This window comes from Lethenteron reissneri, chromosome 16 (assembly GCF_015708825.2).
Source record: "Lethenteron reissneri isolate LAM-NWPU_2019-01 chromosome 16, ASM1570882v1, whole genome shotgun sequence".
Taxonomy (NCBI): domain Eukaryota; kingdom Metazoa; phylum Chordata; class Hyperoartia; order Petromyzontiformes; family Petromyzontidae; genus Lethenteron; species Lethenteron reissneri.
In genome coordinates this window covers 14,682,788-14,709,182 of record NC_083794.1, presented here as the reverse complement: position 1 = coordinate 14,709,182, position 26,395 = coordinate 14,682,788, and the positions used below count along the sequence as shown (strand labels likewise).

General features: G+C 54.7%; 1 protein-coding gene and 1 non-coding gene across 2 annotated transcripts in view; both read right to left on the bottom strand.

Annotated features, from left to right (window-relative positions):
* Nucleotides 1-3,394: 3,394 nt before the first annotated feature.
* Nucleotides 3,395-26,395, bottom strand: part of LOC133343056 (Krueppel-like factor 5) — a 44,581-nt gene continuing 21,580 nt past the window's right edge. Inside the window, 2 exon segments of the mRNA XM_061552515.1 lie at nt 3,395-7,473; nt 25,708-25,767. Of these exon segments, the coding sequence (XP_061408499.1) occupies nt 7,295-7,473; nt 25,708-25,767 (239 nt within the window). The 3' untranslated portion in view covers nt 3,395-7,294.
* On the bottom strand, nt 5,997-6,105 carry LOC133343122 (U6 spliceosomal RNA). Its single transcript, XR_009755216.1, has one exon. It is a non-coding gene; the product is annotated as a U6 spliceosomal RNA (small nuclear RNA).

Genomic DNA, 26,395 nt, shown 5'->3' with positions numbered 1-26,395 from the left:
CCTGTGGGAGCCGCCTGCACGGAGGCACGAGCTACGCCAGCGAACAAAAGTCCCCCGCGGATTGATGGGGGGTGGGGGGGGCTGATGGTATTGGTTGGAAAGCTGAGAATGACAAATACGACTGCGTGCTCGGGTAAACATTTACCCCGCGTCTTCTCCACTCGCCCCGAACTTTGCGATTCATTCGAGGAGGTGAGGTGGGGGGACTGGAGAGAGGGGGGGGGTATTGTGATTTGTATCGCATTTGCTCGGCTCTCTCTCTGTTCCTGTCACTCTCTCCGGCGTGATGCACGCCACAACAACAAAATGCCAGGGCTGTCATCGACATAAAAGCAGCTGGCAAAAATAATAAAGGTTACCCCCTCCGCCCTCCGCCCAAAGTTTGTTTTGTGTCCGTTTTGATTATCCACCTTCATTCTATTGAATCCACGTGTTCCATTCACGCGGAGGCATTTGATCTCTTTCGTGATTACAGCACGTGTTTTGTTTGCGCTCCAAAATAAAGTGTACTTGTATTTATTTATCTCTCTCTCTTTGCACGGATTTACGATCACGCGAGCGTCGTGGCGCTGCAGAGAGCCTACACATGTAACACAAATGTAACACAGAGACAAAGTTCCCCCCCTATAGCCTGCACAGATTGTTGGGGCAAGTGCTGATAGCGAGCACCTATGGAGGCAGGCAGTGCACACGAGGGGATGGGTGGTTGTGCGCATAACCAGACCCGGCAGGCCACCTTTGTCTCCGCCCAGTGCTGATGTTGTACACACCCCACCTGGTAGGCACTTTATTCACGCCGAGTCGATCTAGCGGAGGCCCAGGACCGGTTCAAGATGTCTGTCGTCCGTGGCGGGGACCGTGAGCGCGATTCGAAGTCGGGTCGCCAGGTTCGTAGCGCAGCGTAGCGCTAACTCATACACACACAGACGCACACTCATACACACACTCAGACACATACACTCATACACACACACATACTCTCTTGGGCAACAGCTATATGCAATGACCGAACCGTCGGCTTTGCTTATAGCGTAGTAATCATTGCAATCACCGTGACAACCATATCTGGTGTTCGGGCGAACGACATCATCGTGGCTGTTGTAAATCATGAATCGCCGTAGAATGCCACCCGCGCGCTCCATCCCACGCGATCCCTCTCTCCCTGCTCGAGCCCCTGGCACAGAGGCATCTCTCCGCACTGTGACGAGTCGACCAAGATTCACTCGCTCGCTTCTCAAGCCGCTGTCCTGGCGAGGGTCGCGGTGGCAGCACGCTGAGGAGTGGCGGTCCACACCTCCCTCTCCCTGGACTCCAGCACTACTACTCTATACACTACACTATACACTACACTATACACTACACTATACACTACACTATACACTACACTATACACTACTATACACTACACTACACACTACACTATACACTACACTATACACTACTATACAGTACACTATACACTACACTACTATACACTACACTATACACTACACTACTATACACTACACTACTATACACTACACTATACACTACACTATACACTACACTATGCACTACACTATACACTACACTATACACTACACACTACACACTACACTACACTATACACTACACTATACACTACACTATACACTACACTACTGCACACTACTTTATGCACTACTATACATTACTATACAATACATTACTACACTATACACTACACTACTATACGCTACTACACTATACACTATACACTACTACACACTACACTATACGCTACTATACTATACACTACTACACACTACTACACTATACACTACACTATACACTACTATACACTACACTATACACTACACTACTGCACACTACTTTATGCACTACTATACATTACTATACAATACAGTACTACACTATACACTACACTACTATACACTACTACACACTACTACACACTACACTATACGCTACTACACTATACGCTACTACACACGACTATAAACTATGAACAGACTGGAGATCTTCCTGGGGAAGTCCCAGGCGTTCCCAGGCGAGCCGAGCGACAGCGTGGTCCTGGGCTGCCCGCTCCAGGTGGGGGTCTACCGGGGGGGGGGGGGGGGGGGGCATCCTCACCATCGACCATAATTACGTACGGCCATATTCATATTCAATCGGTCGGTGAAATCCGCTGCCGGATGAAGACGTCGCATCCTCCGCCGTGGCCACCGTGGGCGGTTTGCCTGACGTCCCAGCAGCAGCAGCAGCCGCAGCCGTACTAACCATCTCATAACATACTCTTAGTTTTTTCGGTAAAGTCACGTAGGTAAAAAATGAAATAAAAATTAATAAAAATAAAATAATAATAAATCACGACGTTTCGGAGACAACACAATCTTCCGTCTTCAGGTGAAACCGTCACAGCAAAAAATCTGTATCAAGATATTTTGTTTCACCTGAAGACGGAAGCTTGTGTTGCCTCCGAAATGTCGTGATTTTTATTATTAATTTTAATTTAATTTTTTGCCTACGTGACTTTACCGAAAAAACTAAGAGTTATGAATCCTTGCAGTCACGAATCTAGAATCATCTCATAACAACTCCTCTTTCGCGGCCCATCCTGGTTCCTCCCCCCTCAACCAGTATATATATAAGGTCGGGTCTCTTGGGATTTCTCTTTACTTGATACAGCAATTGTGCTGTGGCGGTTCCACCTGAAGACGGAAGCTTGTGTTGTCTCCGAAACGTCGTGATTTATTATTTTATTTCTATTATTTCTTCTATTATTTTTTATTACTTATTTTACTATTTATTTTTTACCTACGTGACTTTACCGACAAAACCTAAGAGTATTGACCCGACCTCATCGCTGCTCGGTGTCGACTGCTACCCCGGTTCCTCGCTTCGGAGACCACTCGGCCACGGACGTCGGAGCCGCATGGCCGGGGATCAAAGTCAGGGGCCCCGGGGTTAGAGCGCAGTGCGCCAACCACCGTGCCACCGCTCCGCCTTGTATTGCGATGTTGATCAATATACCATCAATCAGATGGTTAAGGGTAGGGCTGAGTGTCAGGTTGGCGAGTTTAGTTCGGGTTAAGGATAGGGTCTGGCTGTCTAGTGTAAGTGTGGTTATGGTTCGGGCTAGGTAGGGGTGGTGTGTCTGATTGGCTATCTCACTCCACCCCTAACTCTGTACCCCTTCCTTTATTTATGATTTTTTTTAAATTAATTGATTGCCGCTAATGGGGCCACTAGGGGTTAATTAAGTAACATATACAGCATGTACCGGGGGTACGCACGCGAGTACCGGGCATACTCGCTCCCAGTTACACAACAACAACTTTGACACCCATCATCACGGGCATTAGTTGATGGCGATTAAAATTACATTTCACGCACAAAAAAATCATGAAGTGAGAACCTTTTAAACTGATTTAATTAACCATGCAACAACAACAAAAAGTATATTTAAAAAAATACTCTATAAATCCGTAAACACCCATGATAAGATCAAATAAAATGTGTGACAACGTTAGTGTCTTATACAAATAACCGTATATACACGAAGTAGCATCTTACGCAAACCGTCAGAACATTCACACGCACGCATATATACACAAAGACAAAGATCCCCCGTATAACTTTAACATAGAGTTGGGGCAAGTGCTGTTAGCGAGCACCTATGAAGGCCCGCATGGCACACGAAGGCGTGGGTGGCCAGCACCACGCCCGGCCGCCTTTGCCTCCCTAGTGGCGATGTTTACACACGCACACAGGTACTCATTTGAGGCCAAGTCAACCTAGGGGAGGACCAGGACCGGTTCGGATAATCGTCACTGGTGTTGGTGGCCGTGAGCGAAAATCAAACTCGGGTCGCTGGGTTTGGTAGCGCAACGCGCTAACCGCTGGGCCACCGCTCCCACATTATACGCGCACACGAACAAAGACAACGATCCCCCGTGTAGCCTTAACAGGATTTTGGGGCAAGTGCTGTTAGCGAGCACCTATGAAGGCCTGCACGGCACACCACGCCCGACCGCCTTTTTCTCCCCAGTAGTGATGTTTACACACCGTACCAGATAATCATTCGAGGCTGAGTCGACCTAGGAGAGGCCCAGCGGGGGTTCATAGCACAGCGCGCTAACTTTTGCACTACCACGCGCGTATACACACACAGACACACACACAGACACACACACAGTCACATACACAGTCACACACACACAGAGTCACACGCACACACGAACCCCCACCGCCATTCGTAAAACCCCCAGCGGTTGCGCTGAGTTGCATAACGCGTCTCCGGCGTGTCGAGCTGCTGGCTCGCGGCCCTCTTGGCTTGTTTCTCTCTGCTAGAGATTGTGGCTGCCGTCTCGTCTGTCTGTCTTGTTGTGCTGCCAGGTTGGATCGAGGAGAGGGTTTACGTGGGACGCGCTATAGGTTTGGAGGGGGGTGGGGGGGGGGGTTGGCTGATTTCTACCCAAGATTTACCGATCCCTAGCCTCCCCCTCTTTGCGAGGAGTGAATTCGGCTGAATGAATGAAGAGCGGGGAATCTCCGGAGACGGAGTGGATGATATTTTGATGAAAAATGGCCGATGTATTTACACTTTCCCATTGGTGGACATGGGACACAAGAACGACAACAACAACAACAAAGTCAACATCTGGACTTTTGTATCCCCCCCCCCCAAAAAAAAAATATCTGGCGACAGTGACGCTTCGGCTGCGGCGGTGACGGCGTTGGTAGTGGTTGGTGGTGGTTGATGGTGGTGGTTGATAGTGGTGGTTGGTGGTGGTTGGTGATGGTGGTTGGTGGTGTTTTATTGTGGTGGTTGGTGGTGGTTGGTGGTGGTTGATGGTGGTGGTTGATAGTGGTGGTTGGTGATGGTTGGCGGTGGTGGTTGGTGGTGGTTCGTAGTGGTGGTTGGTGGTGGTGGTGATGGGTGGTGGTTGGTGGTGGTGCATGATGACGTTGGGACGGAACTGCATTTGAATGCGCCTTCAAGTGAACTCAGATCTTGTTGTTTTGAGTGAGCGGGCGGGGTAATATATAACAAAACAACAATAATAACAACCAGTAAGAATTATATACATATTTAAAAATGATCTAGAAGTAAAAACACACGCACATATATATACACCGACGCGCGCGCGAGTGGCACTAAGTGTCATTGATACCCCAACAGTGGCGTTTTGGGCACTGATTTTGTTTTGGGATTTTTTTATATTTTTTACACAGAGTCGGTTTCACCTTCTTCTGTTCTGTTCTACAGTGACTTCAACAAAGCAGTCGTAATCTCACGCGACATCCACTACGCGTGTTACGGATGAGAGCGAGAGAGTGTGTGGAGCGGTGGGCGCAGTGGTTAACGCACTCGCGGTATGAACCCGGCGACCCGAGTTCGATTCACGCTCACGAGTCAAATATCAGTGACTAAATGGGGTGAGAGTGTGTGTCAGTATGTGTTTACTGCGATAATGTCTGAGATAATGTGTACGTATGTTTGTGTGCAAACATCGCCACTAGGAAGACAAAGGCGGCCGGGCGTGGTGCTGGCCACCCACCCCCTCGTGTGCCGTTTCGGCCTTCATGGGTGCTCGCTAACAGCACTTGCTCCTACAGTCTGATACAGGTTATACGCGGGATCTCTGTGATTGTTGATGTTGTGTGTGTGCGAGTGTTTACGCGTGAGAGCGAAAGAGACTTTGCATACGAGAGAAAACGTGTGCGCGTGATTGTGTGTGGCTAGTGGCGAATAGCTGAAGCGGTCCAGCACTGGGGAGATAAAGGCGGCCGGACGTGGGTCAGGACCACACCACACCCCCTCGTGCGCCGTGCAGCATCTTCACGAGTGTTCGATGACAGCTCTTGCCCCGACAGTCTGCTAAAGGCTGTCCGGGGGATCTGTGTCTTTGTTCTGTTGGTGCGTGCGTCCGCGAGGGGTGGCGAGTCGTCCCACGGGAGCGGGACCGCTGCGCCTTCACCGAACCCGACACTCGGATTCTCTGGGCGACTCGAGACGTGGCACAGTTCTTTCACGAATTTGCGTGTCATCCTTGCGCAGGGGCCATGCTAATCTTCTCTGTAACGTTCCAATTTTTGTATCTGTATTGCCGGAGCAAGTTCTCTCTTCTCTCCCCCTGAGTGTCCTTCCCGTGACCACCGCCACCGCCACCACCACGCCGCGACTCCCGTTCGTGACCACCACGTGGCGTCCACGCAACGAGCAAAATCCCACGGCGAGACAAGCACCTGGGGATGGCGTGCAGGGTTATGGTTGAAATGGTCAGAATCTATATTTATATTTGTCTTACGCCCGTTGGAAAGCGTCCGTCTCACTGTGTGAGACGAAGGGTCGTACAAACTCTGTGTGATGTCTTTTCTCTATTTGTTTGGCAACAAAAACGTCCAAGCACCCATACTCACTCCCCCCAATTTGGGCCCTTTCCAGGCCACGGCGCATTCCGAGCAGAGCCGGCAGGGTCCTCGGCCTCCCCTCTCCGCTCCACCACTACCACCCCCGGGTGCCCTGTAGGAGCGACCATCCGGCAGTGATAATTATGACCACCTCAAAGGTTGAAAAAATATATACAACTGTGAAATCTGGCAGAAGGATACGATGGAGAGGCGATGACCTCTTGGGTTGATCCAAAATAAAATCTCCCCGTCGCCGCGCTGCTTAGGTGTTCGTGTGTGTATTGTTTACATGTTCACCGGCGCGACTGCTGGCATGGTTGTTTATAGTTGCGTGTGTGGGGTCATTGTTATCGTTATTGTGATCGATCGATGAACGGCGTCCATTGACCCGTGACCACCACCTCGTGCTACTTCTGCCTACCCACCGACCTACTGCCAAAAGCAACGACCATGCAACCAACCCGCAAGGTGCACCTAGCCTGGCACAAGCTCCGCGGTGGAGTCACTGCCCATCAGAGGCTCACGTCGGCCAGTGTCCCTGTAGTCGCCGTCGTCCTCGCGGCAATGGCGCGCCTGTTTCGGCACAAGCGCGCAGCGGCGACAATTGAGTGGCAAATGTATTCAGCTGCCGTTGTTGCGCTGCTGTTGCTGCTGTTGCTGTTGTTGGTGATGCGATTTTCATTTTGCAGGACGGCAGGGGGTAGGGGGGGGGCGAGTTCGCGGTGGAAAAAGTTTGTAGAGTTGACAGCCGAGACATCGTCATCATCACCATCAGTGGCACCACCACGACCACCATCACGGTGAAGGGAGATGTGACGACGATGCGGCTGCTAATGCTGATGATACCCATGATGACGCCGATAGGAATAGTGGTGGTGGTGAAGCAGAAGAGGGTCTCCTAGTTCTGGTGTCTCTTCATGTGCAGGGCGAGGTGGTCCGAGCGGGAGAAGGAGCGGCTGCACACGTGGCACTGGAAGGGCTTGGCGCCCGTGTGCTTGCGGTAGTGCCGCGTGAGCTCGTCCGAGCGCGCGAACCGCCAGTCGCAGCCCTCCCACGTGCAGCGGTAGGGCTTCTCGCCTGCAGAGGGGAGAGGGGGTTAGTAGGGGACTCGTCGTCGTGGTCATCCTCATCGTGCTCGTCGTCATTCAACCATCAGCCTTGACGGACTCGCAAAAACAGGTCGGGAATGTGGGGAGGTGCAAACCACCTGGCGAATATCCGCTCGGCGACCCCGATACAAACACGCGTTCTCCGCCGAAAGGAGCGGACTGCTCTACTCAGCTATCATCCCGGAAGACGTAGAATGGCTTACGACATTACACAGAGCATTGCAGCCTGTTGCTTTTTTATTACACTAATGACCATTTCCACCTTTGTAGTGATGATCGGCATCATCGTATCGTCGCTGTGCACGTGTGTTTGTGTCAGCGCGTGTTTGCTTCAATCGCGAGGACACTCGCTGTCAACCAGGCCGTGGTCCATCTCAACGGGGGAGGGGGGGGGGGTTACTCCGGTGGAATAATTGAATTGATTACCATGATGAGTCACCATCACGATCATTAATCCTGACCATCATCACAACCATCATTCAACAATCATCCTCGTTGTCCCCATGTTCGTAATTAAGCATCACAACCCCAGTATCATCATCATTCACACCCCCCTCCTCAACATCCCCCCCCCCAGCAACCCCCTTCCCCAGCAACCCCCACCCTCCACATAACCACCACCCACCCCGCACCCCCCCCCCCCCATCATCACCACCACTCTCCGCCAATCAACCCGCATATTTACACACGTGTGCAATCACACACACACACACCGCGCGTGTGTAATCACCACACACACACACAACCCGCGCGTGTGTAATCACCACACACACGCGCTGCGAACCTGCACCGCGTAGCGACCTGTTGAGTCACGCCGCGCAAACCGCGCCGCGAACTGGGGAGACAAAGACGGACGGGGAGTTGGTGGGGGTGGGGAGTAGGGGGTGAGTGGTGGGCGGGAGCTGTGGCATCGCCTTCCCCATCATCACTCCGCACAGGAGGTGGTTAATGGACTCCACTCACCCCCCTTGCCCCCCCCCCCCCTGAGTAAACACGGGGGGGGCGGGGGGAGTTGGAGAGGGGAGGGGCTGCTGGGGTGGGTGGAGGGAGGGGGCAGAGGGCGATGGGGGAGCGGGGGGTGTGAAGGAGTGGGCATGTGGAGAGAGGAGGTTCTCTGCTGATGGTTTATATTTATCGAACATGATAATAATAATAGCCCACTGCGAGAGGGCGCGTGAGAATGAGATTCAAATGAATCGATCATTGATTCGATTTAATTCGGTTCGATCGGGTTGCACCTGTGGTGGCATCGCATTAGCCGCGGTGCTTTAATCTTCACGCGGCCAATCCCAGTGACGTGTGCGACTGAGCGCTTGGAACGAGGCGAGTTTCTGTCTCGTTAGAGCCGCGCAAACAAACCGGGCACCACGACAGTGTCACCGCCTTAAGAGGCACCGTGTTCTGCCCTGGCACGAGGCGCTCCGGCGAGGTGCCAGCTGTGGGCTGGTTACGCGAGACGCGCCGAGGGGACTAACAATGACCTCAATTAGCCCCCTCCCCCAGTGTCTGCTGGGACCCAACAAGCTGCACTGGGCTTAATGCAGCCACTCAGAAAACCCCAACTCTGCTGACGATTCGGTGCTGGGTGTTCCCGGCTGAGAGTGTGGGGCTGTTGAGCGTTTGTGGACGCGCGGTGTGTGTGCCAGTCTGCGTGTGTCGTGCAATCTAACACCCCCGACCCTCAACTGGCCCATGACTGCACGGGGCAGGTGTGGAGAGAGTGGATGGATGCAAGCGTTCCCATACCTTGGCAGTGTTGCTTATAACCGGCTCCGGTTTGTTTGGCAGCGAGAGATCTCAGTCGAGCGGTATTATGTTTTCACCTTCTACGTAACGATGTGTGAACGCTGCCTGGTTTATATTCTCATACGATGTTACGGGTCTTCTCCGCCACAGTTATGCCCTCTCTGCTCTATTCTTGCGAAACGTGGATCCATTTTAACGGGACATCTGCATCGGTTTTAAACATTAAAGCTAGCTTGCCTACAAATCATCCTGGGATTAAACCAGACTGGATTTGGGAGCTTACAGATCCTTGAAAGATCTGGACCCAGCTAAACGGGCGCGGCACGGGCACGAGAAGGGATGGACTGATGTGGTACAGGAGGACGTGGCGTTGATTGGAATTGCCGATGACCAGTGTCAAGATCAACATCTATGGAGGAGGCTCGTGAAGGACGCTATTGGGCAGTTGGAGGAAGTCGGCCTCCAGCAACAACGGAGGACAGAGGAGCGACGCTCACAAACGAGCAGAGCGCCGGGCAGATAAAACACAGAAAGTTGACAGAGTGGGGCACACAGGTGGTGCATCTACAGTCAGCCCATGACACCTGGGTCTGTCCTGTGACTGGTATTGAAAAGTTTAGGGAGCGGTGGCGCAGTGGTTAGCGCATCTTCCCCCGTGCGTCCGGCGCTTTTATCGTGCTCTTGTGCTCACTGCAAGCAACATCAGTGGTGTTGCTCGCAACCGCTTCGAGTATGAACGCAGATCAGCGCAATTGGGGCGCCGCGGTGGCGAGATGTTAACTACCTCGCCTGGTATACAGGAGGTCGTGGGTTCGATCCCGACCTGTATATTTGTAATTTGCGTGTTTTCCCCGTGGTCGCGTGGATTTTTCTCCTCCGGTTTTCCTCTACACATTTAGAATCAACATCAAGCGTTTAGAGTATTTGGCTGCTATAAATGTCCACATGATAAGCCACTTTTGTTGAGCTGTCATTTGTTGGGCCAGGTCGCTTCTGAAAAAGAGCTGTACAGATCGGTGAGCCTTACCTGGTATGAAACAAAATTTTTTAAATCGTATGTAGTTTAACTTCTGTCATAACACGGATGTTCTTGCGCGCTCTTCCATCAATAAATAACAACATCAATCCGCACCTCCACCCCCCCGCATCCGCTCTCACCCACGCGCGATCGCACAAAGACAAAGATCCCCCGTATAGCCTCCACCGACCGTTGGGGTACGTGCTGTTCGCGAGTCCCGCCTATTAAGGCCGGGAGGGCACACGAGGGGGTGGAGTGGCCGATGTTTTAGACACCGCGCCTAGACAAGTGATATCAAAACGTAGCCACTGATGTTAGGCGCCACCAGCGAGCCGTGTTCACAACGCTTTGTGCTAAGCACTGCGCCACCGCTCCACCCCGAGAGTACAAAATTACTTGGCAGACAATCGGCCCCCTCCTTCCATCGGCCGCATGGACTTCTGGGAGTGCACCACTCATGCAGCGTTGGCTCAACACAAGGACGCTCTGGAGCCGTATCGACATTCAGTGTTACATCAGCAGAGTCGCTTGCTTGGGCAGACGTTGGAGAACTGCCCAGATGTTTACATGAGAGGACCCCTCCTCCTCTCACTCCCTTAAGATTTTGGCCGCGGTGAGTTCGGGGTAGGGGGCTTGTTGGCCCCTCCCCTCTTTGCCGGGTTCTCTCCCCCCCCCGCTCCCTCCCACGATTTCCAAATCTTGGCTTTGAAGGAATGAAGTTGCAGAAACGCCTTGCAGGCAGGCACCACCACACTTGCTCGGCTGCTTGGTCTCAGTCAGGGCTACGGCTTCAAGCAAACCCCCTGGGGCTCTGCCGATGAGACACTGCACGATGAAACCGGTCCAGAGTTTGCTTGTGTTGAACAAATGCTGCTGAAATCATGCACTCCTCAGAAAGGCCGTGTGGCTGACGGGACGTGCAAAACAATAGTTGCATCTTGATAAGCGGAGGGACAAATAATGAAATGAGCAGGATTCTCTGCAATTATTTGTGGAGTGAAAGTGATGCGTGGCTGTACGGTTGGGTTGATGTGAGGACGCGAGCTGCTGCTGCTGCTGGCTTTGTGTTGCGCAAGACCGTGGAGGTGGGCGGAAGGAGAGGGGGAGAGGGGGAAGGAGCGAGGGAGGGGCGGTGTTTGACGAGTGGGCGACCTCACAAAGACATTTTGGACGAGGAGGGGGGGGGGTCCCCACTCCATCGCAAAGAGAAAAATGCTCGCGACAAACAAAAGGAGCCGGGATGAAATATTGCGATCGGAAGGGGGGCGGTGCAAGTTGGCAAAAGAGAAGTTGAAACACAAATAACGAGTGATGATGATGGTGGTGGGGGGAGGGAGGGGGGCGAGTGCGCTCACCTTTGTTACCTACACCTCGGTAAATACGGGGCTCGGGGTTGTGAAACCTCGAGCCCTGTGGACGCCTCGCTCAGAGAGAGGTCGCGCAATCGCTGCTGCTGCTGCTGCTGCTTCTGCTGCTTCTTCTGCTGCTTCCTCTGTTGTTGCTGCTGCTGCTTCTGCTGTTTCTACTTCTGCTTCTTCTGTTGCTGCTGCTGCTTCTGCTGCTGCTTTGCACGGCTGATTTTGATGTCGAGCAACAGCTGTGGATTTGCATCGAGGTGGTTGATGAGCCAGGTGATTGCGTCAGGAGCAGCGTAGTGGTGAATCATCGCTGCTGCGATGATTGATGATGATGCCTCCTCCTTCGTATTCGTGAATCGGGGCATTGAGTCGTTCCATGTTCCGCGGTCTCTGTTCGGGTGACTCCAGTCGCCGCACACTGCCCAGTGAGTTTTTTTTTATGCTATTGCATTTTCCCATTTGTGCATCACCATCGTGGTGATCATCAGCCGCTATGACCGCACCTGCTGCTGTCGCTTCCATGGCTGGTGCAGTGGATGATGCGGCTCAAGGGTTGTGGCCCAGAAACTTTCAAAACAACTAGAGACTATTTTTGTATTTCGCCAGGCAAAGCCCCACTGAGCTATGTAGTAGCTCTTTTTAAGAAGCGATCTGCCCACAAATGATAGCTTCATAAAGTGGCTTTCCATCGTGTGGACATGTAGAGCAGCCGAATACTCTGCACGCGTGTTTCTAAATGTGGAGGGGAAAACTCAGAGGGTCCGGAGACAAAGCCAAGCGACCAGGGGGAGAACACGCAAACTCCAAATATACAGGCGGCAGGCTCGGAATCGAACCTATGACCTCCTGCATACGAGGCGAGGCATGTATATATGTATGTACGGTATGTTGAACTTCTTTCGCACCGTACGTAGCAAACCGTGCTCATCGGAGGCAGATAGAATCTCCCCAGAAGCTTTGCGGCAGGGCGATCGAAGCCGGGGCGTCTTCCACGTCACCTGGTCTTTCGCGAGGAGTAGGAGGGGGAGGTGTTCGTCACTCGTGCTGCTTGCGTGTTGCTTCTTCGTGATTTCTGTTCGGCCGTTCTGAAGCGTTGCCGGTGGGCTGTGCCGCGCGTATTTTGCGGCACGGCGTCCCAACGTTTCGTGACCCCGTTGGTCTCTTCGCGTTCGCCGGCAAACTGGAGAGGCTTCCGGCACGGGCGAGCTCTCTCTCTCTCGACGTGGGACACATCCTGCCACACTCACACCGCACGCGCGTGGCGGGGCAGCTTCTCTCTCTGCCTCTTGCCAATGCCCACGGCAGGGGGAGGGGGCGGAGGTGGGGGCAGGGGTGACGTCACCACCGTGCCCTTATCCGCGCGCGTTGCGTGAGGGGTCGGCGTTAAGTGCAATGACGCCATCACTTGGGCCACACAAAGGGTGACGTCACCGCGACAAAGAAATACCTGTGGCTTCAGGGACGATGACGTCACGTCTGAACATCGGGTTTAAGTAATACTTTACATTTCTAAGGTGCAATTCATCCGGTGATCTTCCGGACGGCTATACCTGTAAAAGGCGAGCCACTCTTCTGGAAGATGTTGGTGTGTATTGGTCTTTAGTTTTCGAAATTTGGGGGGGGGGGGGGGGGGGGGGGGTGGGGAAATGTCGTAAATTGACGGTCATTTTCCGAGAACGTCCTCGGCAAGAGAAGTCTGCCGGTCTATCTCCGCCCGCACCGCTTGGCAGGTGCGGGCCGTGACGCACGGTCTCACGCGCATCGGATGTGAAGATAGCAGCATTTGTTTGAGCCAGCATCACCGCTGGCTTTCCCAGATGTGGTTGGCGAAAGCATTCGATCTGCACGACGGCTCCTCGGTTCGACCCAACGAACAGCGGCAACGCTGCATCAAAGCCCACTGCGCGTTTTCGCGCTGCGTTGTGGAGCAGATCCCGGAATGGCACAGAGGACGTCGGATTTGGAGACATTCGTAAAGATTCCGGCTGAGATTGAGACTCGCGAATGCGAGACGACGTCTTTCAGCGGAGACCCATTGTGTCTGGGACACAATGTGGTGGGTGCGGAGGGGGAGGGATCAAGAGATCTGTGGAGTCCGCAGGAGTTTAAGATTCGACAGTCGCGTGCATTGTGCGGGAGGCGGGCGTGCTTGCGGATTGCATTGTAACAGCTTTGATTCCGAGACATGCGTACGGCCAACACAATTCGCGTTGATGCGATTATTGTGGGGACAAAAGATCTCGTTGTCCATTGTCGACTTGACGGAGTTCAAAAGATGCAAAGATAAAGATCTCCCGTATAGTCTTTAACAGGCTCTTGGGGCAAGTGCTGCCAGCGAGAAACCTATAAAGGCCGGCACGGCACACGAGGGGGTGCGTTGCTCACACCACGCTCGACCGCCTTTGTCTCCTCAGTGCTTTTGTTTGATACACACCGCATCGGACATTTATTTAAGGCTGACTTGACCTATGAGAGGCCAGGGACCGGTTCAAATATATATCACGGGCATTGGCCAAGAGCGGGAATCGAAACCGGGTGGCCGGGTTCGTAGCGCAGCGCGCTAACCACAACACTACCGCTCCCCACACACACACACAAGCACTTGCACATGAAGTGACAGGTGAACTCAGACTAAGGAAACGTTCCCCTGTGTAGACTTTCACAGACTGCTCGGGCAAGTGTTGTTAGCGAGTCGCACCTATGACGGCCTAAAAGGCGCACCTATGATGAATGGGCGGTGTGGACAGCGCCACGCCCGGCCGCCTTTGTCTCTTGAGTGCTGATGTTTACCCACATACACACTTACAAGCCGCACAAAGACAATAACACACACACAGGCGCACACACCCTTAACACATCAGTTTTCCACCTCGCCGATGTGTACACACCACACAAAGTACAATCTTAAATTAAGGCCCAATCGAACTAGGAGGGAGCCTAGGGGCGATTTGGATACCACTCGCCACTGATGTTAGCCGGTGGGCAGGATTTGAACCCCGGTCGCCTGGTTCGTAGCCCAGCTCGCTAACCGATACTCACACACACACATTTACAATAACACACACACACAGACAATAACACACACATACACTAACAATAACACACACACACACTGACAGTAACACACACACACACTGACAGTAACACACACATACACTAACAATAGCACACACACACACTAACAATAACACACACACACTGACAACAACACACACCCACATACAGCCACACCGCCTACCCTTAAGACCGCAGCTTTCCACCTCTCCGACCGCATTTGTCTCTCTCGGTCATTGTGGTGTCATTCTCGCGCGCACGCGATGTACGGATCGCTCCGGCCCCCTCCCCCTCCTCCCCCCCACCACCAATCAGCTACAGGGTAATCCAGGGGCGGGGGGGGGAGAATGGGGGGGGGGGAAAGGGGGTCCCAGGGGGGGCAATGAAGGAGAGGTGGTGAAGGGGGTCCCAGGGGGGGCAATGAAGGAGAGGTGGGGGAGGGGGTCCCAGGGGGGGCAATGAAGGAGAGGTGGGGAAAGGGCGGGGGGGGGGATGTCGCGCCTGTGACTGAGCTCAAGCGACTGAAGATGATTCAAAGTTCATCCATTCTTCACCGCGAACCTTGTAATCTGGCCGGTAACCTGTCCCGGATGCATCTCGGCGTAATTGTCCCTTGTTGTCGTTACGCTTCGTGCTATTTTAGATCCCTCTCAACATTGAGAGTTTGCGCTCAGTTCTGCAACATTTATACTGCAGCAGAATAGTGTGTTGGCACAGAGGCAGCTGCCGCTGAGGGGGGGGGGGCCCTTTGGAGTACGTGGGATGAGGGGTGATGCGAAGGTGCCGTGAGATGCAGAAAACACTTTACTACGCGAGCCGCCTTCATTCCTTTGCTGAGTGATGAAGGCGTTCTTGAGTGATCCGATGCTACTACCCCACCCGCCAACCCTCTCCTTGTGATTGCTCGAGGAGAGGGGGGGGGGGAGGTCCGGCCAGTCCCGTGGTGATGGTGCCAGCGGCGATCTCTGTCATCAGAGACGCGGGCCACCACCCCCCCCCCCCCCCATGACACCCCGGAATATTGGGATTCAATTGCTAATTAACTGAGGAAATGCATCCGAAGACATTTTTTTGAATAATGTAGGGCCCCTATTTAAAACAAACTTTGACGTTTCGTGCCAGATCCCCCGCCCCGCCCCCCCTTCCCCCCACCCTCGCCCCCACCCCTTGGGAAGTTTCTACATAGGCCTGTGTGTTTCAATGGTGTGTCAAAACTCTAATATTAGCTCTGTTTTAATCATCATAATTATAGAGCTTGTACAGATGACAGCCACACGCACGCACACACAAAATGACAAAGGTCCCCTGTATAGCCTTTAAGAGACTGTTGGGGCAAGTGCTGTCAGCGAACACCTATGCAGGCCAGCACGGCACACGAAGGGGCGGGTGGCCAACACCGCGCCCGGCCGCCTTTGCATCCCGAGTGCTGACGTTCACACACCGCACCGCGTACAATTAATGACATCGGTTAAAGCGCAGTCTGCGATAGCACGCGAGGTGCGTATGCTGGCTCAACAAAGACTGACGTGCATGAGTAGCACATGTAGAGCCATCCAGCAGTATCCCGCCTCGTGTGACGCATCACCGAAGCAGCCGCACAACCGCGTATTCCTACTCGCGCGACGTCGTTCTGTTCACTCAATCGCGTTATAAAACAATTCCCAACCGCGTTATATCCAATTCGCTACCGCGTCATAAAAATGCGTCCCCCAATAGTGCATCGCGCTGTATCCAATTCGCGTTCTGCAAGCACGCTGCGTTATAGGAGAACGGACTGGACTCATTTTTGGCCGACTCTACCTAGGGGAGACCCCGGACTGCTTCAGATGATCGTCACGGGTGTCGGTGGCCGTGAGCGAGAATCGGGGTCGTCTCGTTCGTATCGCAACGCGCTAACCACTGCGCCACCGCTCACCACACACGCGCACAAAGTGAACTCTCGCGATAGTCTCGCGGCGTGGAACCTGCCCCCGTGGGGTGCGCAGGCAGCTTCGGAACGCGGAGGAGACGCGAGCACAACGTGGGGATCCGCTGATCCCAGCTCGACCGATCGCTTAAACATTTCAACGTTTGGAGAGAAGGGGGGAGGGGGTGGACTGGGTGCGGTGGGGGGGCTATATAGAAAGAAGCTATTTTCAAAGAGTGTCATCGGAAGAAAGATTTCGTAAATGACATATGACGCCATACACGCGTGTGCGTGTGTGTGTGTCGATCTGTCGAGGCGCGCGGTAATGATCGGGCTGCACGGCCCCGGGCAGGTGTGGCGCCGGGCTGCCAGTTATGCCTTCACCTGCCGATATTTTATCTCGCCGACTCCGTCTCCCCCCCTTCCCTCCCCCCTCCCAACACAAAACCGGCCACGTTAACGACCTAGCCTGCGAGTCAGGTAGTAATAATGGTTTTTGTGGAAGCTCCCGGCTTTTAAGAAATGTTTTAAGAGTTGCGGCGGGGTCTGGATGTTTGTTTTTCTGGTTTAATCATCAGCGCACTCGCACTTTGTGTGTGTCTAAGTGTGTGTGTCTAAGTATGTGTCTGTGTGTGTGTGTCTAAGTGTGGGGAGCGGTAGTTTTAGCGGTTAACGCGCTGCGCTATAAACCTGGCGACCCGGGTTCGATTCCCGCTCACGGCTAACACCCAGTGACGATTATCTGAACCGGTCCTGGGCCTCCCCTAGGTCGACTCAGCCTTAAATGAGCACCTGGTGCGGTGTGTAAACATCGCCACTGGGGAGACAAAGGCGGTCGGGCGTGGTGCTGGCCACCCACCCCCTCGTTCGTGTACCGTTCCGGCCTTCATAGGTGCTCGCTAACAACACTTGCCCCTACAGTCTGTTAAGGCTATACAGGGGATCTTTGTCTTTGTCTAAGTGTGTGCCGGCCTTCACAGATGCTACTCCAACAGTGTGTGAACGGCTATACGGGGGGACGGGATTTTTGTCTTTTTGTATTTGTGAGGACAGCGGTGGCACAGTGATGAGCCCACGACGCTTACAAACTTGTTCAATTCGCCGAGTTCCATTCCGTAGGCAAGGCTAACAAGAGTGCCGAGTGATATCTGGTGTCGCTGTGTAGAATCAGGCATGGCGGAACTTTAAGAAATATGACTTTCAAATAAATTGTCGGTTGTCACTAAACTTTAAACATGCTTGGATCTAGATACACCGACTGTGCTGAAGAACAACTTAATAGACAATATAAGTTGTCCGTGCGCACTATCATTAGAAGCACTGTGTTGTTAACAACTCGAAAATACTTTCCCGCTGCTCCCTAGCACCCGATTAGTGCGGCTAAGAAGACGCGGCCGCGGGGTCCGCCTTGTCACTGAAGTCGCGGGTCGTATCCGGCCCGCAGGCCCTGGGTTCCCACCCCTCTCCCCCCACCCCTCAACCCCCCCCCCCTTCCCCGTCGACAATGATGACTCTGCCCCGGCAGGTTCCCGAGGCCAAGGCAGCGCCGCGCGAGAGAGAGAGAGAGAGTCCGACCTGTTTAAGGAACATTCTAGAAACCCGAGATTTCGCGAGGTATGCGCGTGGGAGTCGCGCAATCTCAAGGCGCTTTAATCCAACGCTTTAATCCGGACTCTATCTCCAGCGACCAGCTCCCTCTGCCCGTAGCCCCCCTCCACCTCCTCTCGCATCCCACCTGGTCCCTACCCGTCCCCCCCGCCCCTCCCGGCTCCACGCTGGGGCTGAGCAGCGCTCCTCTGTGCTGTGATCCACTCGAGCAAACTTCGTCATCATCCGCTCCTCCCGGCCACTCTGAACGCTTTGAGAGTTATGGTGCCGTGCCTAGCCTTCATAGGTGCTCGCTCACAGTACTTGCTCCAACTAGTCTGTTCAAGGCTATACGGGGGATATTTGTCTTTGTACGCGAGTAGGAGGCGGAGCGGTGGCGCAGTGGTTCGCGCACTGCGCTACACGATCTTGTCCACCCGCGTTTGATTCCCGGCCACGGTTAATAACAAGAGTGTCGTGTGATGACGTCTGGTGAAGGTGGGGTGCCGAGACAGGCGCAGTTCCTAGCGAGGATGAACCCTGGGCTCCAGTCGTCCCATTGTCCTGCTGCTGCTGCTGGGGTCTTCAACATAACACGGCCACAATGAGTCGGTGGTGTGAGCAAGACTGTGCGCGCTCACCAAAACACACCAGATCGAGGGTACTTTAACGGAACGGCGTGGTCAGCGTGCTCAGCTTGCACCCCCTCGCTCTCTGTGCGCCTCGCACTGAGATTAGCGCGGCCATTCAGCTCCAACATGTCCCTGAGGCGCGCGCTCTCAGCCCCCTTCACTAACAGCCCCCCACCCACAACCCCACACGATTCTCTCCCCCCCCCCCCCCCCCCCCGCAGGGCCCAGTGTCAGGTTCCGGGTCCATTTATCTCTGAAGGAATGATTAATTGAGCGAGGTAATTGGTGAGGGCTGAGAGCCGGTCTGGTTGGTTAGCACCGCGGACAGATTAACTGCCCCCTACCGCCCACCCCGCGCCGTCCTGGACTTCTCCGGGGGGGAGGGGAGGGGGGGTAGAGAGGACGTGGGGGGGGGGGGCATCGACGTTGAGGATTTTTAATTTCGTCTGTTAAAGACCCCCCCCCCTCGGAACCTCCCTTGCTCCGTAGCCACGATTATATTCATTTGCCACGTGGCGCATTTACCGCAGAATCGCGTTCATTATAGAGGCGCGCGTCTTCACGGGTCGATCCCTTTCAAGAGTTGCGATCGAGGGGCGCATTCATCGTGTCGTGTCGCGCGTGATTCAGTCCGCGCGTCGGTTCGTGCGCGTCGGGATCCATTGTCTCGTCTCTGGGTGCAGGTGTGCGTCCCTCCTCCTCGTTACCCACGATTCCCCTCCATCTCCCCACGTCCTCCACCCCCCCACCAGCCTCCGCTCCCAGCTCTGCTTCATAATGGGCAGCCCGTGAGACACTCTCAGCTGCACAATGAGCGCAGATTAACTCAAATGGAAGCCCATTTTTCTTTCTCACCTGCAGAGCGGCCATGCATCGCTGCTCCTGTCCTCTCGCCCCCCCCCCCGTCTCCCTCTCCTACCCCCTTCGTCCACACACGAACCCCGCGTTCACGGATCTATGCCCCCCCCCCCCTCACCTCTGCGCGAGACCGTTTAAGGGCGGCTCAGAGACTTCACGGGGGAATAAAGGCGCTGTAACAGGCGGTTTATGTTCTGTTTAAACACTGGCTATTTTTCTGTGTGCGGTGGAATGGCAAGCGAGGAGGTGGGGGCGGGGGGTGAAGTTTGGACCACACATCAAGGACAATGCTCACTCGCTCCCTGCCTCGTTCCCCTTCCCCCTTCGACCCGCTCCCACCCTCACTCCCTACCTGAGTTAGGGAACTCAGCAGAAGCCGCCGCTGCTGCTGCTGCTGTTGTTGTTGTTGACTCCCCCCGAACATAAGCCCGGGGTAGAAAACACCGCGATGGATTGCGCGCTTGGGACGGATTGGGATTGGACCCTTGGAGATCGCGCCGATTTGGTGAAGAGGGCACATGGCGTAGCGCAAAGATAACTATACCGATGTAACAAGTTGTCTCGTCGCTGTCGTCTGTTAAAGTAAGAATAATACTAAATAACGCTGTAGCCTTTAGAGTTGGTGGTCGAGACGCGGCCGCGTGCGCATTGCAGCTGATGCGCGCGTCTCGAACGGATCGACGGGACGAGATGCAGAGAGAGAGGAGAGCGAGGGAGAGGAGGAGAGGCGTCAGCGTTTCGACGCGCGGTGACCCCGGTGTGGTTTGGAGACTCTTCCGCTCGCTGTATCCGTGTCGGTGTTGTTTTGTCTGATATTTAGTGTGCAACATTATTAATTAGGCGCAACTCACGCGCTTGAGCCGACGCTACCTGCACGCTGCCCCAAGCTCGACACACGAAGATGATTGTGTTGTTTCAGTCGAAGTAATGAGTGTTCATTTTTTATGATTGTGCGAGGTAAAAAAAAACCGACAGAGACAGAAATAAAGAAGATCGTAGTGGTGCGATGACGGGGCGGGCGGCGGGGGGCAGGAAGGGAGGTGGAGTGAGGGGGGGGGAGAGAAGCGAGGGAATTTGGAGGAAGAGGAGCCAATGAATGACGGAAGGAATGAGGCAGGAGAATTCTGTTTTCAGTTGGGGTTTTTGTTGTATTCTTGGGTTCGCGTTCCTACCCGGGAGCTGCTTTGTGTGGAGGCACGCAACGGCAGCCGGAGGGGAGGGGGTGGAGGGGGTTCCGTGTCAGGGAGCTCGTGAACGACCCTTCGGCGTGACCTCTGCGGCGCTGCTGCCTCCCCACTCTCATTGCTGAGTCGACCTTCGCTCTCACTGCGTCTGCCCGGGGATTGTTGTTGTTGTTGTCGTTGTCGTCACTTCGCTCTCGCTCCTTGCTGTGGAGACGGATTGTTGTGGTCGTTGTACGACAATCAACTCTCACGCCCAATTCGTGGCTCTGGACGGATAGAGGCGCAGGCCTGCAACTGCTGGCGGACAGGGCGACTCCCGTTGGGGGGAGGGGGGGGGGGGGCTCTAGGCAAAGCGTGTTGCCTCGTCTCGGTGGGGAGTTACCCACACTTCACCCCACCTCACACGACTGTACCGCTCGACTTGAACCTATAAAACTAAACGATTATTATTTTATCAGTGAAGGCCCACTGAGCTTGTATAGCTACTTTGCAGAAGCAACGTGGCTATCACGAGTGATAGGCTTATCACGTCGGAATTTACAGCAGCCAAAGACTCAAAACCTGACCGGAGTGCACCCAAATGTGCTGCTGGGTGGACAGCGGCGATTGGAGCCGATGGCAGCTCAACAGAGTCCGCCACGAGGGGGCGGTGCTCGCTGCTGCTGTGTGTGTGCTGTGTGTGCTGTGTGTGTGCTGTGTGTGTGCGTGCTGTGTGCGTGCTGTGTGTGTGTGTGCTGTGTGTGTGCGCTGTGTGTGCTGTGTGTGTGCTATGTGTGCTGTGTGTGTGTGCTGTGTGTGTGCTGTGTGCGCGCTGTGTGTGTGCTCTGTGTGTGCTGTGTGTGCGCTGTATGTGTGTGCTGTGTGTGTGCAATGTGTGCTGTGTGTGTGTGCTGTGTGTGTGTGCTGTGTGTGATGTGTGTGTGCTGTGTGCGCTGTGTGTGTGCTGTGTGTGTGTGCTGTGTGTGTGCTGTGTGTGTGCGCTGTGTGTGTGCTGTGTGTGTGTGTGCTGTGTGTGTGCTGTGTGCGCGCTGTGTGTGTGCTGTGTGTGTGTGTGCTGTATGTGATCCCAATCCGAGTACTTTGCGGTGTGATATTTTCAAAGTTTACAAATTTGGACCTTGACGCCGGGATCTTTAATGTCCACGGTAACGCCACACCGCAGTAATAACCAGGGCGGCCGCTGACACTGAACCGCGAACTTCTGCAACACGCGGCGATGAGTTGCATGCAACAGAGTTACACGACTCGATGCAATCGAATTGTTCAACTTGATGCAAGAATCTCGAAGCAACAAAAGTAAAGCGAGCGATAAAATCGAGTAGTTGCGCAACTGATGGCTCATAAAGCGCGCGTGGGCCCAGCGGCAAGAGAGCAAACACTGACTAAGAGGTTATTGAGTGGCTGGGTGAGTAGGTGAGTGAGTGTGGGAGCGAGTGCGTGGGTGAGTGGGTGGGTGAGTGAGTGGGTGAGTGGATGGGTAAGTGAGTGTGTGTGGGTGACTGAGCGAGCGAGTGTGGAAGTGAGTGGGTAGGTGGGTGAGTGAGTGGGTAAGTGAGTGGGTGAGTGAGTGGGTAAGTGAGTGGGTGGGTGGGTGAGTGAGTGGGTAAGTGAGTGGGTGAGCAAATGGCTGCCGAGTGGAGAGGTCCAGGTCTCGATAGAGATCAGGAGCGAGGAGTAAAATGTACAACAAAGTGATAAAGGAATCAGCAAATAAACAATTGAAGGTGATTGCAAGAACGCGAACGGAAATCACGAAGCAAGAGGGGGAAAGGCAGCCCCGAGCTCCACCGAGCCAAGGCACAGAGCCGCCTCTCCCGCCAAGGAGAGGAATGCGCCTTTGTTGCTGTGTGTGTGGGTATCTCAACCTGTCCTGGGCCTTCCCTAGGTCGACTCAGCCTCAAATTAGCACCCGGTGCCATGTGTAAACATCGCCGCTAGGGAGACGAAGGCGACCGGGCGTGGTGCTGGCCAGCCTGTCAAGGCGATAGGGGGATCTCTGTATTTACTTCGTGTTGTTTGTGTGCGTCTGTCGCTGTGTGTGTGTGCCCTGTGTACGTGCGTGTCCCTCTGCACGTGTGAGACCGCACGACGAGTGGCGGCGCAGCGCTTTTCGCGGCTGCACTTAGACGAACCAGACCGGCGAACCGGTCGCCCCGGTCGGACTCCCGGCGCAGCGGCTCACAGCTTTGAGATGAGTGCTGCTTGTTGCTGGCCGCGACCCAAGAGCGCTGGTATTGCTGATGCTTCCACCGCGTGACCGGGCACCCCGTGTTGTGATTTGTGTAATGAAGGCGATTTTAATCGGCGCCGTGGCACAACCCCCGGTAGCGTTTGAAGTCCGAGATATCAATCCCAGCACCACCACCAACAACACCACCACCACCAACAACAACAACTAGCAGCAGCAGCAAGAGCAGCAGCAGCAGCAGCCGCCGAGACTCAGTGCCAGCTCAAGTGTCTCTTCTGTGGGGGTGCGAAGGACGATGGGGGAGGCAGGTGGGTGGTGGTGGCGGGGGCGGGCGGGCGCTGTGCGGGGTGGAAGGGAAGCCGGCTCAGGGGAGCTCGGATGGGATGCGAATTGAATTCCACCATAAGTGAGGCAGCTCTCCCGGGCAGTGTGGTAAGTGCACGCGCAGCGGTGAAGCGCTACGCTCACGACCAACACCAGTGACGATTATCTGAACCGGGCAAGGGCCTCCCCTAGGTTGACTCGGCCCAAAACGAGTACCTGGTGCGGTGTGTAAACATCACCACTGGGGAGACAAAGGCGGCCTGGCGTGGTGTTGGTCACCCACCCCCTCGTGTGCCGTGCCGGCCTTCATAGGTACCGTCTAGCACCACTTGCCCCAACAGTCTGTTGAAGCTATACGAGGGATCTTTGTCTTTGTATCCACAGCCCTTTGTCAATCCACTGCTGGATGAAGGTTCCCCCCCACCCTCCCACGCCGCCTATCGGCGTTGCACGACCATACGTGACCACGCTGCTAAAGTGCGTTGCGTGTTCGTCAAACACCCGTGGGTCCGCGAAAGAATTCAGTCACCGCGATTGTGGAGGCGGCGGTGGGGGAGGGGGCGCAGTTAGCGAGCACCTATTACAGGCCGGCAGGGCGCACGAGCGAGGCGCTGTGGTCGGCATCAGGCACGGGCACATTAGTTTCGCTGCTGCTGCTGCTGAAACACCACAACCAGACGCTCGATCACTTCGGATGAGTCCAGGCTCGGCTATCAACTCCGCCGCGTCGAATTCGTGCGGCTGTGTGGGTGACCACAGTGGGCTAACCATTGATCCACCGCTCCTTCTACCAAACCCCCTCCAGCCCCCCCCCCTCCTTGTTTAATGAGCGTTCGGAACTTGAAGGAGAAGTGAGAGAATTTGAAAGCGATTGCCACATTTTCTTGCGCAAGTGTAATCGTGGCTGCCGCGTGACTTCATTGTTTAATTTACGAGGAATCAACACCACCCCCTCCCTCCCCTCCGTCTCTTCACAAATCTGCTCGTGAAGCTGTGGATATTTCCCAAGCAGGTGCACGCATCTGTGGCGTGCCATACGGAGCGGCGAGTGGCTTGGGCCTTCGTTCTGATTGCGTGACACCACAACCCCCACTCCATAGCTGCGCACGTGCCCACACAGGTGGGGATGAAGGCTCGAGGCAGAGGGGGGTGGTGGTGGTGGAGTTGGTGGTGGTGGTGATGGAGGGGTTGGTGGTGGTGGAGGTGGTGGTGGTGGAGGGGTTGGTGGTGGTGGAGGTGGTGGAGGGGTTGGTGGTGGTGGTTGTCGTGACGGAGGAGACTGGAGGTGATGGTAGCGGTGGTATTGGTGATGTTTGTTATGATGGTCGACGTGGCTTATGGTGGTATCGGTATCGCGGATTATTTGGCATTCATTTTCTAACCGATGTCGCCATTCACTCGATTGCTTTGTATGATAAATAATACAGACGAGGGAGTGCAGGGCAGGTGTGTCAGGCAGGTGTGTGCAGGCAGGTGTGTGCAGGTGTGTGCAGGGCAGGGGTGTGCAGAGCAGGTGTGTGCAGGGCAGGTGTGTGCAGGGCAGGTGTGTGCAGGTGTGTGCAGAGCAGGTGTGTGCAGGGCAGGTGTGTGCAGGGCAGGTGTGTGCAGGGCAGGTATGTGCAGGTGTGTGCAGGGCAGGTGTGTGCAGGGCAGGTGTGTGCAGGGGTGTGCAGGTGTGTGCAGGGCAGGTGTGTGCAGAGCAGGTGTGTGCAGGGCAGGTGTGTGCAGGGCAGGGGTGTGCAGGGCAGGTGTGTGCAGGTGTGTGCAGAGCAGGTGTGTGCAGGGCAGGTGTGTGCAGAGCAGGTGTGTGCAGGGCAGGTGTGTGCAGGGCAGGTGTGTGCAGGGCAGGTGTGTGCAGGGCAGGGGTGTGCAGGGCAGGTGTGTGCAGGTGTGTGCAGAGCAGGTGTGTGCAGGGCAGGTGTGTGCAGGGCAGGTGTGTGCAGGTGTGTGCAGAGCAGGTGTGTGCAGGGCAGGTGTGTGCAGGGCAGGTGTGTGCAGGGCAGGTGTGTGCAGGTGTGTGCAGGGCAGGTGTGTGCAGGGCAGGTGTGTGCAGGGGTGTGCAGGTGTGTGCAGGGCAGGTGTGTGCAGGTGTGTGCAGAGCAGGTGTGTGCAGGGCAGGTGTGTGCAGGGCAGGTGTGTGCAGGTGTGTGCAGGGCAGGTGTGTGCAGGGCAGGTGTGTGCAGGGCAGGTGTGTGCAGGTGTGTGCAGGGCAGGTGTGTGCATGGCAGGTGTGTGCAGGGCAGGTGTGTGCAGGGCAGGTGTGTGCAGGTGTGTGCAGGGCAGGTGTGTGCAGGGCAGGTGTGTGCAGGCAGGTGTGTGCAGGGCAGCTGTCGGTGGCTCGTCTCACCTGTGTGGGTTCTCTGGTGAGCCTTGAGATGTGAGCTTTTTGTATATACCTTTGTGCACTCTGCATACACACGGACAGACACGCACAGATTAGATGCTTGACATCAAATGAACTCTCTCCTCTGACAATTCGCCGACATCGTCAAACAGCCCCATAGCCCCACAACAGCCCCAAAATATGTGTATATTTATGTGTACACGTGTGTGTGTATGTGTGTTGTGGGGAGCGGTAGTGTAGCGGTTAGCGCGCTGCGCTACGAACCTTTCGACCCGAATTCGATTCCCACTCACGGCCAAAATCAGTGACGATTATCTAAACCGGTCCTGGGCCTCCCCTAGGTCGACTCAGCGTGTAAACATCGCCACTAGGGGGACAAAGGCGTGGTGCTGGCCACCCACTCCCTCGTGTGCTGTGCCGGTGTTCACAGGTGCTCGCTAACAGCACTTGCCCCTACAGTCTGTTACGGATACACGGGGGATCTTTGCCCTTTTTATATGTGTGTGTACACGTGGGTATGTGTGTGTACACGTGGGTATGTGTGTGTACACGTGGGTATGTGTGTGTACACGTGGGTATGTGTGTGTACACGTGGGTATGTGTGTCTATTGCGGAGGGAGAGAAGTTGCAGTCGTTAGCAAGTGGCGCTGTGCACCATGCCAAGATATTTTTCGTGCTGCCACGCACCGAC